Source organism: Pygocentrus nattereri, chromosome 9 (genome assembly GCF_015220715.1).
Source record: "Pygocentrus nattereri isolate fPygNat1 chromosome 9, fPygNat1.pri, whole genome shotgun sequence".
In the NCBI taxonomy this organism is placed as follows: Eukaryota; Metazoa; Chordata; class Actinopteri; order Characiformes; family Serrasalmidae; genus Pygocentrus; species Pygocentrus nattereri.
In genome coordinates, this window is record NC_051219.1 from 20,630,622 (window position 1) to 20,643,767 (window position 13,146).

The following is a 13,146-nucleotide window of genomic DNA, read 5'->3' on the forward strand; positions in this document are numbered from 1 at the left end:
GAGCAGTCATTCGTAGATGGTTGTAGCAGATCATTAAATGTTGTTTAATAACATTAAGTGTTGTTTACGGCTTTGGCTATGGTTTATTTATTACCTTAGTACAGCTAGGATAACACACCACACAGGTGGTAAAAAGGGCACAACAGCGCCTCTTCTACTGTAGGAGGTTTGGCATCTTTGGAACATTCTCGGAACATCCTCTGAATATTCTGCACATGCACTGTGGCAAGCTTTCTAACAGGCTCCATCACTCAGCACATCACCGGGGTCCAGCTCCCAAAACTTTTGCATGTATACACCAGCCACTGCCTGAGGAAGACCAGGAGGATTATAAAGGACTCCACCCATCCAGGCCACTGTCTGTTCTCACAGCTGCCAAGTGGGAGGAGGTAAAGAAGCATGAAGTCCAAAACCAGCCAGTTCCAAGAAGGTTTCTTCTCCCGGGCCATCAGGCTGCTGAACAGCCAGTAGAGCTGGTGTACCGGTCTATAGGCCTGTCACTGCACCTCTGAGTCATAATCTCCATGGACAATCACCACCTCATCCACATCTCCTGGCAAGAGTCTCCAGAGGCTACAATACATTCAGAACAGCGCTGCTAGGATCCTGATGAGAGTGCGTAAATATGAACATATCACACCCATCCTCTGTTCTCTTCACTGACTTCCCATCTCTGCCAGGATCGAATACAACTCCTCACCCACCAGTGCAGTTATGTCAATGCCCCTACGTATCTGGAAGAACTCTTCACCCCACTGACTTCATCATGATCCCTTCGTTCTATAAACACAAATTGCCTCTTCCCCCCAGAACTAAACTCCGCACCATGGGGGACAGGGCCTTCTGTTCAGCTGCTCCTCGCTTATGGAATGCTCTCCCTGACCATCTGAGGGCACCACCATCAAGTGAGAGTTTTAAAAAAGGACTTAAAACCTTTCTCTTAAGCAGAACTTATAACCCGTGATCTTCCTATGGAGTGTAAAGATGTTTTATAGCAGTTCTTTGATTTCATAGAAATGCTTCTAAAATCTAAATCACTTTGAGGTTTGCTTAAAATGTAAAGTGCGTTACAAATAAAATTCATTATTATTATTATTATTATTATTATCTCATCAGACTCACTCTGATCCTCTGTACCTTCAATCTAGCAAATCTGTACTTGCACATAAAGACTGATATTATGTACATCTTGCATCCATATCTTGTACAATCTGTAAGATTTCTATATCAGTATTCTATCCCTTGTGTACCTGCATCTCATTTATTATCTACCTCAAACTAACTGCACATGCAAATTGTGTACAACAGCATATTTCATAGTTTTATTTCATAACTTATTACTGTACTTTACATTGGAATAGTGTAATACTAGTGTTTAATGTGTATATGTGTATATTTAGAGTCTGTGTATATACATTTCTTTTTCTTAAATATTTCTATTGTTTTGTATTTAAATTCTATAAGGGGGCTAGGCACCTTAGATTTTCACTCACTTTCCACCTGAAATGTAATGTGACAACGTGATTTGATTTAATAATGTGTAAGACCATATCAAATAATAAAAATAAAGGTGATAATTAAAATTACTCAGTTAAAGGATGGTATAAAAATGAAATGTTAATAATAAAAACAACACACAAAATAGTAAATACAGAACAATAAATAAGGCATTACTAAAATATAAAATAAATTAAAAAAATAATAATAAAAAAATTAAACAAAAATTTGTAACACAGAAAATGTTCTGTTTGCTACCTCCATGCTAAGGTGTAGGGCTGGATGCATTTAACATGTTTTTGTTTTGTTCATCATGATGGTGTCTTGTGTTCAAATTTACCAGAGCAGCTTGTTTTCTGTATGGAAAAGTAAACAGATGGTGACTTTAGCACCTGACTAGGCTCTCAGCTGGCAAAGTTGTTAAGTTTTGCTCTATTGTCAGGATATCACATGTTTAAATCATGCCATAGCCCAAAAAAGTCACTGATTATTGGTTTATTATCAACAGTACCTTTGTGGATATTGCTAAATCTGCATCTGGTCAACAATGACTGATACCAGCCAACCAATATATATGTTGGGTCTTAGTGGAGCATATAAAAGATTTTTCTTTTTTGAGTTGAAAGAAACGTGGGTGATTTATGAATAAAACTGTAAAATTACAGAACATTCCGTATATGAAGTGAGGGAATAGCCCTGTATTCTACACAAAATATGTACATATGTATGTAATTAAACAAATTCCCATTTTCTTTGCAATACAATTTGCAAAAATTGTACTGGTAATTTTTTGAGAGTACATTTTCTGTTTTTCTTTTTCAGATTTTTTTAAAGATAGATTTCTACTGATATGTCAGTCTGTTTGCATTGAATGAGTACATAGTCCCATGATGTAGTCAGTGCTATGGGAGGGTAGTTTGGAACTTGATGCATTTGGAGAAATTATGTACAGAAAATGTACATGCATTGTTCTGTGTCATCATTGCGACATATAGTGTAGATATTGCAATGAACTCTTTTTAAAAGGCACATTGCTCTCCAAAAAAACAAACAACAACAACAAAAAAAAAACAATTCTATCTCTATGCTCTGATTCCTCAATCTGTTGGCATGACAACAGTAGTCCACCTACCCCCCCATATTTTCTGCTTTATTCACACTTTGGCAACATCACTGGGTGATTGCAGGCTGTGAGCAGTCTGAGTGACTTACAAATGCTGTACATCCTTTCAAGATGTACGTCAGTGTTGTTGTACCTGGAACCATCCACCTGGAACCTTATGCTTCATAAAAATGCATCTTTGTATACTTACATGTAGAGATTTTTGTCCTTCCATGCTGTCCTTAAACTTTGCAAAATCTTCCCTGAAGATGGCAACATATCATCTTATATGTTTCGTTGTTTCCTTCAGGAATGCCCTCAGATCCTGCCTTCCACTCAAATCTACATCCCAGTGGGCGTAATGAAACCTGTCACACTGCTAGCCCGGAACCTTCCACAGCCACAGTCAGGTCAAAGAAACTACGAGTGTATCTTCCACATCCAGGGCAAAGAGTACAGTGTCACCGCACTGCGCTTTAACAGCACCAGCATACAGTGCCAGAAGACCCTGGTAAGGCCTGATTTCCATCTTTTAAAATGTGACTGTGACATACGAGCCGACACTACTCAGTCAACAGGCCAGTGAAGGCAATTCAGGAAGCACTTAATACATTTTAAGGCATTTATTTGCTGTACTGTTATGATCAGTCTGTTTATATGATTTTACCAAAAACCCTATGGAATGTGTCTTGTGTCGCCGCAACAACGTTGACATTTGACAAATAATACATGAACTTTTGACAGAATGTTGAAAAATGTATCCTTGTTAGACAGCTCACTATCATAAATGTGCATTTTGTATTCTTGTAGCTTGAAAAGGCGTGTTGCATTATAATGTCATAAATTCTTTAAGGAACTCTCAATCACCAGCCATTTCCTTATAGCATGTCTTGTGTCACATTAAACATGTTTTCCTCTGCAAGTCAGCACCCAGACAGTTTAAATGCAACTTACTGTTTGCCAGAACTCCTGTCCTGAGTTGATCGTAGCAGCAGAGCTAGGCGCTGATGAAATACATGGCACCGGGATCTTTCTTACCAATTATATTTTTGACAGTCATTAATTAGTGGGAAGTAGTAATGTCCATGTGTTTGATAGTTATGACACTTCTCATGCCCAAGACAGGACATAAGCAATGTCTCTCTTCCCATCAGGCTTCCTCTGGAGTGATAAGTGTCTGTTGAAAAATTGAAAATTAATCTTAGAATTATGAGGCAAAGCAATGCCTGGCCAAAAAAAATGACTTTTTTGTGTTGCTGATTGAAAAACCTACAATGTTTTGCTGCTTTGGTGGTTTTAGCCTAGTCTTCCATATCAAATAGAAGGAAGCTACAGTCTGAGTGGTTTTGATTATTCCTGAGAGTAGAAAACATCCAGCTGCTTAGTACCAGCATCTCTTTTCATTCATATTAGGCAGAAGGCTAGGCTCATCTCCCTCAGAGTTTCATAATCCAAAGCCTTTGCAAACCGAACCTAAGCAGTCTTGATCAGCAGTTTCTCAGTTGTAATAATGAACATTAGTGGTCCGCCTGTCATTTTTTCTTGTATTTACTAGTTTCTGATAGTAGTTCCAGAGAAGATTAGTCGGTTTGGTCTTTCACTAAGGTTTAGTTTGTGCTTCTGGCCAGACAGAGAGCGGCTGTCACTCCTAATGAGAACTGGCAATGATAATGAGATATGAACATGCTTGTTAATATTCACAAAGCAATTATGACATTAGATACAAGCAATTACATCTTACTTAGCTTACATGATTTTTTAGCATGAGTGCTGCAGAGCCCTGCATGAGCATTCTATTAACAGAAATATTAACACTTTTCAGAATAACATGATCTTGGCTCAGAGGCAGGACTGCTATTGCTTTAGCATTTCAGACAGTTATGATTGAATGTTTAAAAGTCTGTTAATGCTGTTGGCCTGGATTTGTCCCAGAACCTCTCTAGCACTTTGACGTTGAAGCCCTTGTCATTTTTCTTTTATAGACTCTTCACCTATGATGGCATAATCCACAAGTCAGATATAAATTATCTTTCCAAGGCTTTGCCTTTGCTCTGCTTTTCTCTGAATGAGTGATTATTCCTGTGACTAATGGTGAATTCGAAAGAAGGGAACAGGGAACATAACTACAGGAATTATGTCCACAGGGTATTACTTCAGATGAAGTATCAGAGTGCCTTATCTCCAGGAATGGTATTTTTTGGATTTCATTGTAGGTGAATTAAGGACAGATTAGTAACCACAGTAACCAGGAAGCTGTATGGCAGCTGCTGCCAGATAGGCACTCTATTCTGTAGCAACAGATGGCAGGAGTAGTATTTATAGTTAATAAAACATGGGCTCATACAGGGAGATACGAGGAAGCGAGTAGTCCTGAGTTCATCGATTGAGTAAACAGGAGTTGCACACAGACTAAAGCCTGGAAAAGCATCATTGAGCGTATTAGCCTTTCGACACAGAGGAAAGAGAAGGCTCTTTTTCATGTGGGTTCCTCCTTGTTTTCTTTGTGTTAATGTGTTTTTATTTTGGTGTGGGTGATTCAGTTAATATGGACCAACAAATCAGAGCACAAATATTCATCTTGTCAGACCGTGTAGAAAAAGAATGGATTATTTTAGGGCTAGATGTAATGATTATAATCGTTTCATCTATTACTTTTTAACTCAACTAGTCTAACTAAGCTATTTCTGTTTCACTTTAATATCAAAATAACCTTCTGGCCTGAGGTGAAAGAAAGGTATTGTGACACAAGTCACAGAAATGTTTGTTATGAGAGGAGTGTGCCACAGCACAGAGTGCATTGCACCCTGCTGCATATGGGTCTGTGTAGAGTGCCCATGCTAACCCTTTTCTACTCTCAAAAGTGCCTATTATGGGCACACAAGCGTTGGAACTGGATTTTGGAGCAATGGAAGAAGATCATCTGGTCAAAAGAGTCTTTTGTTTTACATCTTGTGGACAGCGGGGTATGTGTGCACTTTTTACCTAGGGCAGCGATAGCACCTGGATGCACTAGGGGAAAAAGACACAGAGTGGACAGAGTGCGATGCTCTGCTGGGAAACCATGATCCAGATGTTCATGTGGTCATCAAATTGACATGTCATACTTAATTGAACATTGTTGTGGACCACATGCAGCCCTTCATGGCAATGGTATCCGTTAATGGCAGTGGCCTGTTTCAGCAGAATAATGCATCCTGCCATACTGCACTCATTGTTCTGCAGTAGTTTGAGGAACATGACGAAGAGTTTAAGATGTTGACCCGGCCTACAAATTCCCCGGATCTCAAATCGATTAGGCATTTGTCGGATGTGCTAGAACAAGTCTAGTCTGCGGTGGTTCCACCTCACAATTTACAGGACTTGAAGGATCTGCTGCTAACTTCTTGGTTCGAGATATCACAATATGTATATGTTTCAGTGTTTTTATGAAAATAACAACAAAAAAAGATATCCAGAGTGCGAATAAACACAAGTAGTTAATATTCCAATGTAAATGAGGCTGATAAAACAGCAAACAGAAAGGTGAGTGAAATCTTGTTTCTTTGATGTGGTGGGGTGTTATCCACCATGATACTCAACCACTCTAATATTTTATTGCAGTTTTTTGCTGTGTGAAATTTACTAGAAGTGAGGACAAAAAGAAGAAAGAAGGAAAATCTCATTCAGAATCTTCTCAACATCTGCTTATTTATACAGCAAATTGAGGACTATTTGGAGAGTCCAATTAGACGCCATAGATAAAATGATGAGTTGCAGCCATGCAGGAAAAATATTACTTGGTTCAGACTTGCCACAATCTTCTCTTTCTGAATTTAGTGAAAAAAGAAAAAAGGAGGAGAGAGGTCATGGAATGTTTTCCGCTTGGGAGGGAAACAGAGCTTAGGAGTGTAAAAAGAGGAAAAAAGAAGATTTTGCAGAAGTGTGAGGACAAGAGCAATCTTGGCTTGTTTGACACACAACTGTGTGTCAAGCACCCCTGTGGAGGAGGGCTCCTTCTAAGCGCATCATCCGCAGTGAACTGAGAACTTAACTAAAAATACTAAGTCACTTAAGCATGCCTTGCTCTTTGTATTCTGTTTTTTTCTTGTGGTCCATTGACAGTGACTGGAACCAAATAAAAAGTAGTATCCTGATTTATTCGGTATTTAGTAGAGCTCCTGTCCATTTCCTCCACTTTTGCAAATGTTACAATAATATCAGGCTTTATCAGTTTCATTCTTGATGAGCTCCTCAACTGTTTGAGGTTAGCTCCAAAGAAAGTGTTCACCTTAAATGTTTATTGAACATGAATCTACTATACAGTGGGGGTCAGAGATTTTAAATTAAAGTCAAAAATCAGTCAAAACAAATGTTTGATTTTGAGCTTGATGTGTTATATATTATAGTTGAATATTATATTTTTCAAACACAGCGCTATACTTTGACTGAAGTTTACCTACCTTGTTATCTGTCTTTTTGAGGTTGTAGCAGTACCTGTAGCATGTATCTTATGCATTTTTTGTCAATTTTGTCACGTCAACTAGAACTGTATAGTCATCAAATCATCAAATCAAATTTATTTGAATAGCGCTTTTTAAAAGCAAAGCAGCTTCACAGAATTCCAGAAAAGACATAGTTTTAACAAAAATGTAAAAAATGCAAAACCCCCCGGCAGGCAAAACAGGGGCAACAATGGTGAGGAAAAACTCCCTCAGAACTGAGGAAGAAACCTTGGGAGGAACCAGGCTCACCAGGGGGGACCCATCCTCCTCTGGTCAAACTACCTACAAGTGATTATACTACTAATATTAATAGCAGTAGTATTGATAGTAGGAATAGCTAGGAGTCTATGAGAACATCAGTGTAGGGTGGGCAGCTAGTCCAAGGCAGGTGGTGGTAGCTGGGCGTGGGCAGCTGGTCTGAAGTGGGTAGCAGGAGGGCTCGACGGTCAGTCGTCCTTCAGTGTCCGGCCAGACATGTGGGCGATTTTATACTCGGAAAAAAAGCAGGGAAAGGGAATTAGTTTTATTCTGTCTGTTTGTACGTAAAACAGGGGATGTAAACATTTACAGAGTGTGGCTAATGACTCTGGCAGATCTGACTATGACAGCTTAACTAAAAGGAGAGAACCAGAAGGAGACACAGACATGGCAGCACTCTGAAACAGTTTGGCATCTTTCCGCTCCACCATCCACAAACCTGAGTGACCGCGTGTGAGCAGTGGGACGACAGCACCAGCATCTCAGTTTACTATAATTCCCTGTATCTATGGTCCCCTGGATCTGCTGCCTTTATCTAAGGGGGAACATTAGCTACCAAAAGCTAAACTGAACAAGTGAGTGTGTCTGAGTCCCGAACATTTTCTGGAAGATCATTCCAGAGTTTGGGGGCTTTATAAGAAAAAGCTCTTCCCCCAGCTGCAGCCCTATGCATTCTGGGAACTATTAATAAGCAAGCACTCTGGGATCTGAGTAGTCGTGATGGCTCATAATGGGAAATAAGGTCTTGTAAGTACTCAGGAGTGAGCCTATGTAGGGCTTTATATGTCAATAAATGAATTTTATAATCAATACGGAATTTAACAGGCAGCCAATGAAGTGATGATAGCACTGGACTGATATGATCAAATTTTCTAGTTTTAGTGGGGACCCTGGCTGCGGTGTTTTGGACTAGTTGGAGTTTGTTTAAACTCCTGCTTGTGCATCCTGACAGTAGTGCATTACAGTAGCCTAGCCTGGAAGTAATAAAGGCATGTACAAGTGTTTCTGCATCATGCAGGGATAGGGCATTTCTTATCTTGCCAATGTTGTGAAGATGCAGAAAAGCTGTCCTAGTGATGCTGCCTATGTGTTGATCGAATGATAAATCTGAATCAATTATGATGGCAAGATTTTTTGCTGCTGAGCCAGGTGTAACTGGAAAGTTAATTTAAAATTAAATCTGGAAGTTTATTTCTTGCAAATTTTGGACCCAGAAGGAGAACCTCTGTTTTGTTACTGTTTAGTAGGAGGAAGTTCCGTGACATCCAGTATTTCACATCTTTTACACAGTCCTCCATTTTCTTTAATCTGTATTTGTCATCAGGCTTGGCTGTTATGTACAGTTGCATATCGTATGCGTAACAATGAAAGTTAATACCATGGTTACTTATAACTGTGCCTAACGGTAACATGTATAGAGTAAATAATAAAGGTCCTAAAATAGAGCCCTGCGGAACTCCAAATCTTACTTTTAAATAACTGGAAGATAAATTGTTTACACTAACGAACTGATAACGTTCTGATAGGTAAGATTGGAACCATGATAGGGCTCTCCCTGTGACTCCAACCATGTTTTCTAACCTTTCTAGGAGAACATTGTTGTCTATTGTATCAAAAGCTGCGCTGAGGTCAAGTAGCACTAACAGGGATACGTAGCCTTGATCAGAGGCAAGAAGAAGATCATTAGTTATCTTAACTAGAGCCGTCTCAGTGCTGTGATGTGGCCTGAATCCAGATTGAAATTTTTCACATATATACATATGTTGGTTTTTTGCTTTGCTGCTTACTTGCAGAGATTGCTCCAGATTCTCTGAAACTTTTGATGATATTATGGACTGTAGATGATGAAATCCCTAAATTCCTTGCAGTTGCAAGTTGAGAAACGTTGTTCTTAAACTGTTGGACTATTTGCTCACGCAGTTGTTCACAAAGTGGTGAACCTCGCCCCATTCTTGCTTATGAACAACCGAGCCTTTCAGTGATGCTCCCTTTATACCCAGTCATGACACTCACTTGTTTACAGTTAACCTGTTCACCTGTGGAATGTTCCAAACAGTTTTTTGTTGCCGCTGTCCCAACTTCTTTGGAATGTGTTGCAGGCATCAAATTCAAAAGGAGTGAATATTTGCAATAAACAATAAAGTTTATTTCCTTGAACATTAAATATCTTGTCTTTGTAGTGTATTCAGTTGAATATAGGTAGAAAAGGATTCGCAAATCATTCTGTTTTTATTTATGTTTTACACAACCTCCCAACTTCATTGGAATTGGGGTTGTAAGTTGTTGGGCCACAGCTTTTTCTAAGATCTTTGATATAAATGGTAAATTAGAAATAGGCCTGTAATTAGACAATATGCTAACATCAAGATTTGGTTTCTTGATCAGAGGTTTGATAACTGCTACTTTAAAAGCTTTGGGTACATGGCCCACACTAAGGGACGTGTTTACTATAGTTAAAATAGGGTTTATAATAACTGGCAGTACATTTTTGCGTAATTTTGAGGGAATTGCATCGAGTATGCAGGTTGTGCAATTTGCAGAAGAGATAATCTTCTCTAGTTCTAGCTGCGGGAGTGGGTAAAAAGTTTCCAGGCTCTTTTCTACAACTGTGTTTTGTTTTATATCAGCCAAGTCAGATGACATCCAAGCTGGGTTTAATACTGTGGGTTGAATTTGTTGTCTAATATTTTCAATTTTATTATTAAAGAAGTCCATAAAAACTTCACTAGTGAGAGTTGCTGGGATTTCTGGTTCAGTATCTGCCTGATTTTTTGTGATTTAGGAAATCACACTAAACAGTACTCGAGGATTATATTTATTATTCTCAATCAGCGAGGCCAGATATGCTGAGCAAGCTTTTGTGAGAGCATTTCTATACTCTATAAGGGTATATAGTCCACGTCTACTGGGGTTAATCTTATTCCATTGTGCACTTAAACCAGGTGTGTAAAGGCCATATAATACACTGGATGATTTAATTGCCTCTTGCCTCATCTGCTCCAAGTTTTCAGACAGAATCGTTAGTGTTTTGATGAGCCTACTTTGCTAATGTTTATGAGCCTGAATTATAAACAGTTTTTGCTGAAACTGAGGAAAATTATCAAGAATCTGCATTGTGGCTCACCTAATGGCACTGTCTTTTTATTAGTCTTTTTCACTAAATTAACTTTAGCAGTCTTTTAACTTAAAGGCTACAACCACATTTCCAAAAAAGGTGGGGCACTGTGCAGAGTGTAAATAAAAATAGAATGCAATGATATGCAAATCTCTTGGTCTGCTGAAGCATTAAGAGTTCTTTTCACTGGAACTAAGGGGCCGAGCCCAGCTCCTGAAAAACAACCCTACACCATAATCCCCCCTCCACCAAACTTTACACTTGGCATAATGCAGTCCGACAAGTACGGTTCTCCTGGCAAGCGCCAAACCCAGACTAATCCATCGGATTGCCAGATGGAGACAAGTAATTCGACACTCCAGAGAATACGTCTCCACTGCTCTAGAGTCCAGTGGTGGTGCTTTACACCACTGCAATCAACACTCAACACTTTGCACTGCGCTTGGTGATGTAAGGCTTGGATGCAGCTGCTCGGAAACTCATTCTATGAAGCTCTCTAGATCTTGAGCTAATTTGAAGGCCACATGAAGTTTGGAGGTCTGCAGTGACTAACTCTGCAGAAAATATGTGACTTCTGCGCACTATCCGCCTTAGCAACTGCTGAGCCCGCTCTGTCATTTTACATGGCCTACCACTTTGTGGTTGAGTTGCTGTCATTCCTAATCGCTTCCACTTTGTCATAATACCACTGACAGTTAACTGTGGAATATTTAGTAGTGAGGAAATTTCATGACTGGATTTGTTGCACAGGTGGCATCCTGTCACGATACCATGCTGGAATTCTTGGAGCTCTTGAGAGTGACCCATTCTTTCACAAATGGTTGAAAAAGCAGTCTGCATGCCTAGGTGCTTGCTTTTATACACCTATGGACATGGAAGTGATTGGAACACCTGAATTCAATGATTTGGATGGGTGACTGAATACATTTGGAAATATAGTGTATATGCCCATTTTTAATTTGATGCCAACAACACGTTCCAAAAAAGTTGGGACGGGGGTAGCAAAAGGCTGTTAAGTTGTATAATGCTAAAAAAAGTGGCGACTAATGAGAAACATGACTGAGTATAAAAAAGCATCCCAAATAGGCTGAATCTTTCAGAAGTTAAGATAAAGAGGGGTTCATCAGTTGTGAACCCCTCCTCATCTTTACTTCTGAAGACAGCCTTATTGGTAAGCTGTTTTATACCCATATCATGTTACTGACCTTTTTGCTAATCAACCAGTTTCTTTTTTGTTTGTTTGTTTTTTTTTACATTACACAGTAATAAAAGTGTTTTTTTTAACATCACACAATAATAGGGGTGCAATGATTATTCGACTTAGTCGACTAAAATCGACGACCAAATTAGTTGCCAAATTTAGTAGGTGATTAGTTGGTGACGTCACTACGCATCTTTCTCGTGCTCACTAGAAATGCTTTGCCATGACCGCTTACTGGAGACTTAAAACAGAGCGATAGCCTCAAGAACAAAATCTTCAAAAGTGTGAAAAAAAGTTTGATAAACATTTGTCAGTTGTGCTATCTATAATGCTGACCTTAGCGCAAGTATGTCTTACTTAAAATGCATAGACAAGTACCTGTTGTACAGTATTGTTAAAAGATTTCGAATTTGCTTATGTAATAAAAAATTCATTTTTCATTTGAAAGTTTTTTAACACAAATACAAATATTTTGTCTTATCTTACTCTTATTTCATGTTATGAATCTGTTTTTACACTATATTTAGAGTCTTTGACAATTTTTGTAAAAAGAGCAAGCAGTCTGTGAAACAAAGACAAAAATTATCCTTAAATTGTCTCTCACATCTCAGATGGCACACTTGCATTTCACAACTCATTTTTTTTTCTACAAACCCTGCATTAATTTTGCAGATGTCCAGCTCTCATCTTGTTTTTCGGTCGGACCCCGTATATAGCCCCTTTCACAAACCCAAGGATGCTTTAAATCATCAAAAAATAAAATAATTAAAATAAAAATGAAATATTAATATTACAGAGAGGAAAACAGGAAGGTGTTTAGCAGGGAATTGAAGGAAGATAGAGAATAGCAATTACCAAGAGTGGAAGGTAGAGAATTCCAGAGTTTGGGGGCAGCAGCACTGAAAGATCTGGCACCCATAGCAGAAAGTCTAGTTGAGGGAGCTGTGAAGAGTCCAGCATTAGAAGATCAGAGGGCACGAGAGGGACAATATAAAGAAATGAGATCAGAAAGGATCCAGACACGTCGGAGCCAGACAATTTAAAGACTTGAAGGTAAGAAGAAGGATTTTGTACTTGATCCTAGAACTAATAGGAAACCAATGCAACTGTCGAAGAATGGGAGTGATATAAGCTATGTGCTTGGTGGAGGTAAGAACCCTGGCTGCTGAGTTTTGGATGTACTGAAGACAATTGATTAGTTTAACTGCAAAGCCATAGAAAAGTGAGTTACAATAATCGATGCGAGAGAAGATGAAGGCATTGACATGTATTGTCATGTATTGTCATGTATTGTCATGTATTGTACCCTGAACATTGAGGTGGGTCCATGCTATAATGTCCATTTTGATGGGAGCATGTTGTGGCGGTGGTGACTGAGGCACTTTAGTGGTAGTCTTTGTTTCACTGCTGCACTGGGATGCATGATGTTTAAATTGGTCTTTGCATATTATTGTTTGGCTGCAATAAAGACAATGCAGGGCATTGGGCATCT

General features: G+C 39.0%; 1 protein-coding gene across 2 annotated transcripts in view; it reads left to right on the forward strand.

The window, feature by feature from the left end:
- Window positions 1–13,146, forward strand: part of plxna1a (plexin A1a) — a 307,799-nt gene that overhangs the window by 199,855 nt on the left and 94,798 nt on the right. For both annotated transcript variants that reach the window (XR_005130765.1, XM_037541618.1), the window contains exon 10: window positions 2,910–3,110. Coding sequence is in view for 1 of the 2 variants with exons in the window: in XM_037541618.1 (XP_037397515.1) it covers window positions 2,910–3,110 (201 nt within the window). In the remaining variant the exon portion in view is untranslated. The remainder of the gene's footprint in view (window positions 1–2,909; window positions 3,111–13,146) is intronic.